The 4,677-nt window shown below is 36.5% G+C and overlaps 1 protein-coding gene across 1 annotated transcript; it reads left to right on the forward strand.

The window, feature by feature from the left end:
- Window positions 1–2,504: 2,504 nt before the first annotated feature.
- LOC107196044 (olfactory receptor 7G2-like) lies at window positions 2,505–3,419 on the forward strand. The gene is made up of 2 exons (XM_015593470.1): window positions 2,505–2,752; window positions 3,086–3,419. The coding sequence occupies exons 1-2, from the start codon at window positions 2,526–2,528 to the stop codon at window positions 3,417–3,419; spliced, it is 561 nt and encodes a 186-aa protein (XP_015448956.1). The 5' UTR covers window positions 2,505–2,525.
- The last annotated feature ends 1,258 nt before the right edge of the window (window positions 3,420–4,677 follow it).

Below are 4,677 nucleotides of genomic sequence, written 5' to 3' on the forward strand. Positions count from 1 at the left end.
TGACTAAATATATCAACATAATCAAAAAATAAATTACATGAAAATGCCAATTGTAAATGACATGTACTATCTGGTTCCTTTTATATCATCTTTTAAAATGGAAAAAATGCAGTCGTTTATAAAATGATAACACTAATTATAGTAAAAATTGCAGGGGAATAATGTATATGAAGTTAGTATGGAAGGAAAAGAATCAATATATGCAAATTTATGATGAGGAGGGCTTTACACGTTCCTGTATTTCTTGCAATAAAAGCATCTACAATGAGGATGGTGATGTGTGTGCATTTAATATGGTTGACTGGTATGGACCTAACACTTCACTGTTATCTCTTAATTTCATTGCTTTTTAATAATTTATAACTTAAAAACACATATAGGTTTATTTTTATCACAGATTATTACCTGAGAAGTTTCAATATATACATTTTTAATATACTCATGTTGTAGACTTTTGTCATACAAAATTTTTTCTCTTGTAGGTTTTCATTATTTGTATTGGTTCAATACCTATTTTATTATTTAATTCATTTTAATTGCTATATATTTCATTATATGTTCATGCCAAATGAATATTGATATCATTAATGTTTATTTTATTCCTTTACTAAAACAATGATGATTACCAGCTGTCATTTTAGTTCATAAACTCATACTTGAAATCTGCAGTTTTCACACTAGAGATATTCTTTCTATTGTCTTCCCTCAACTTGCCCACCCATTGCTTCCTTCTGAGGAATAAAATATGCTAGATGCCATATGTTCATGGATTGAAAAGACCACACACATACAATAAGAAGTGTCAGTACAAAAGTCCCATAGGCTGAGTGCTGTGCTGGCTGCTGCTCTTCTATTCATTACTCATCATGCCAACAGCTCCATAAGACTTATGAGATGTCCCACTATACGCACGAAGACACCAAAGCTTCACATACAGTTGAATGACTTCTTTATTCAAAAGCAAGCTCTGGTTTGGATTAAATATAAAATATTTGAGTGTAAGTAATACACCAAATAATGAAGGCTGTCATGACCACTTCTGTCTTCCACAGAGAAGGGGGGACCACTGCCTTACAGAGGCAATTCTATTGGGACATTTGATTGTCTTATAAGTCCCTTATAAATCCACATTACCTTGTAAGTAATTTGGTCCCTGTCTTCAGGGACCAAAATTGTTGCTATTTTTGTCTGTTTTCTTAAGAGCCTATACATTTCATTCTTTCTCTCATTTGGCTGTTTTTATTTTTTAAATATTAAGCCATGGGGACTTACTGATTAATGGATATAGTTTCTGTTTCAGATAATAAAAAAATTCTGAGAAGGATTAAAGGTAACGGTTGCACAACTCGAATATAGTTAGTGTCACTGAATTGCACAGCTAAAAATTGTTAAAATAGTCAATTTTATGGTATGTATATTTTACCACAATAAAAAATAAATAACTATATTAAAAAAATAATATGCCACTTGTCACCTAAGGGGAAGAAATGCATTAGGTTGAGATAGAAAATGTAGTCAATATGATTGTCCAGCTTCTCTTAGAATGAATCCATCATGTATATGCGTAGTGTATCCATGGGGGAATCTTATGAACTTCAAACTTATAGGTAACATTTTAAAGACTATGCTCAGATGCAGAGCATATACTTGAACCGATGCATGCTACTTCATGGGTAGTGATCTGTCTTTCAGGGGAGGGGAAAAATTGAGGCATTCTTCAAGATGAATACCTTAAAATTTTAAAAGTAAATTGTGAAATCTGAGTGATGAGTTAAGAATGCTAATTCTATACTATCCTGAGGCTCTAAAGGTGATTGGTCATGAGACTTCTCAGTAATCAGATGATCTGAACTCAGATCTTCTCTTTCTCATGCACTGTGTACTTCTTGTCCACAACATAACCTCACTTTTCCTAAGTTTCCCTATAAATAAATGAAGTGATTGTATGGTCTAACTCTTCAGGAATTTGAGAAGCCCTTCAGATGATTCTGGGCATGCCAAACTTTGGGGACCATATTCTACAAGAGAGATCAAATAACTTTATTCTCATCTTTTTGTTTGTTTGAAGGCAGGAATATTTCTGAAGAAAATGTCACGCCTTGTTCTTTGTTTCAGTCTCAGCACTTGTGCAAGGTGGGAAACAGAACTGGTGATTAATAAATATGTGGGCCAATAAGGGATTAGAGGAAACAGAAAGAGTGGGAGATGATGATGGCAGGAAAAAGTAGCAGAGGGAAAGATTTGAATATTTCCTTGGATTCACGATATATAGAGAGGTTTTTGTTTGTTTGTTTGTTTCTATTTAAACACTGGTTCTCAAACTTGAGCATGTATAAAATTCATCTGGAGGGCTTGATAAAACATAGGCTGCTGGTCATCACCCTCACAATTTATCAGCAGTAAGTCTGAAGAGGTATCAAGAATTTACTTTTCCATCAAGTTCCTTTTTGATGCTGCTGCTACCCCTGGGACCATTCATTGTATTTTATTTTCACTTCATCTTTTCCATCAGATTTATCAACGACATGGAACCTAGAAACCTAATAGATGTTTCAGAATTCCTACTCCTGGAATTGACAGATGATCTAGAACTACAGCCCCACCTATTCTACCTGTTCCTGACCATGTACCTGGCCACCGTTCTGAGAAGCCTGCTCATCATCCTGGCCATCAGCTCTGACTCCCACCTGCACACCCCTATGTATTTCTTCCCCCACAATCTGTCCTTTATTGGCATCTGTTTAAGCACTGTGTTGCTGCAGGGTCGAAGTACCGAGGTAAGGGATATGAGGCTCAGGCAATTGGAAAAAGTGTGGGGAGCTGTAGGCAACTGCAACATAACTCTTTATTCTAGCAAGGTTGACATAGCTCTTTATTCCAGAAGGGGCACAGCCAGCCTCACAGGGTGGCATCTTTATATACACAGGTTAACAATAGTGGCACAATGCCAAGTTATAGGAGCCTGCACATGTGTAGTGGGCACATGGTTACATAAGGGGAGAAGTGCTGACTCACCTCCACTCAGAAGCTGCTAAGGATGTCAGCTGGGAGCCTGACAGCAGCCATCTTTCTTTCTCCTCACAAGCACAATCACCTTCCCAGAGGTGCTGGTAAACATACAAGCACAGGATCAGAGCACCACTTTTATAGGTTGCCTCACTCAGATTGGCCTTGTTGTGGTTTTGAGTGGATTTGAGAATTTTCTCCTTGCAGCGATGGCTTCTGACTGCTATATGGCCATTTGTCACCCCTTGAGGTATATGGTTATCATGAACCCTCATCTCTGTGTTCTGCTGGCTATACTCTCACTGTTCCTTAGTTCTGTGGTTGCCCTGCTCCACAGTCTGATGGTGCTGCGCTGTCCTTCTGCAAGACTGTGGTCATATTTAGAGACTAACTTCCACCTGATCCCATGGTAGAGTCGTGTCAATTTCTCCCTGACATTAGGTCTATAGTGAAGTAAGGGAGCTGAGCTTTTATACACCTATTTAGTCATTAATGTGATTGTTCACTGGTAAATCATATTCTTTTGAGAAACATTAGCAGCTACCATACTCAGTTTTATTACCTATGAAATTTGCATATTTGAGAAGATTGTGAGATATATGAACTTCATCAGCGAGGAAGACTTCAGTTCTAATAAGAGAAGAATCTCTGACTCTAATGAGCCCAAACAATAAAGAGAATTAGCTTTCATGACAAAGACTTTAGGGATAAGAAATGCATAGGAACAGGGGGTTAGAAATTTATTTAATCCTCCATGTGTTATCTTGTCCTAGGACCCGTTCTCTCCAGAGTTATCAGGTGGTGGTGTCAGATGGAGATGTCATAATAGGACATGATTCCCAGGGAAGAACTCCGACTGTCTTTCTTGGGGTCAGATGATTATGGATTTTCCATGGAGTCACCAGAAGATATCTCGGTAGTGGGTAAATAGTGGCCCTCAAAATGATATGCCCATATTCTATTTCTCCTAATTTATTAACATTGTATGATAAATGGGTGAATGTTACTTAGTTAGAATTTGGTTGCTTGTAGAGGATGACCTTAACCCATTTTATAAAGGTAGACCCTAAATATAATCAAGTGTATCTTTATAAGGTAGACTGAAGAAAATGACACAGAGAAATGGAGGAAGTAAGGTAACCATGGCAACAGAAATTGAATTGATACAGCCAGTATTTGATTTCCAATATTTGATCAATTTTTCCACCTGTTTTGAGATATATTTGTATATAACACATAAAATTAAGGTGTAATAATGTGTTAGTCTGACACATTTGTATATGAGAAAATGATGACCATCACAGAATTAGCAAAAATCTCCAATTTGTCACATAATCACCATTTCTTTTTGTGGTAAGAACATTTAAGATCTACTCTGTTACTAATATTTAAGTATATAATACAGCATTATTAGCTATACTCATAATGCTGTACATTATATCTTCAGAACTTAATCTTATAACTAGAAGTTTGTGCCCTTTAACCAACATTTCCCCATTTCTCTTGCCTCTCGTGCCCTGGTAATCAACACTCTACTCTCTAGTTCAATGAGTCTGGCTTTTTAAGATTCCACATATAAATGATATTATATAGCCTGAGTTATTTCAGTTAGCATGATACCTTCAAGTTTTATCCAAGTTGTTACAAATAGCAGGATCTTCTTTCTTATCG

This window comes from Pteropus alecto, unplaced genomic scaffold (assembly GCF_000325575.1).
Source record: "Pteropus alecto unplaced genomic scaffold, ASM32557v1 scaffold37, whole genome shotgun sequence".
Taxonomy (NCBI): domain Eukaryota; kingdom Metazoa; phylum Chordata; class Mammalia; order Chiroptera; family Pteropodidae; genus Pteropus; species Pteropus alecto.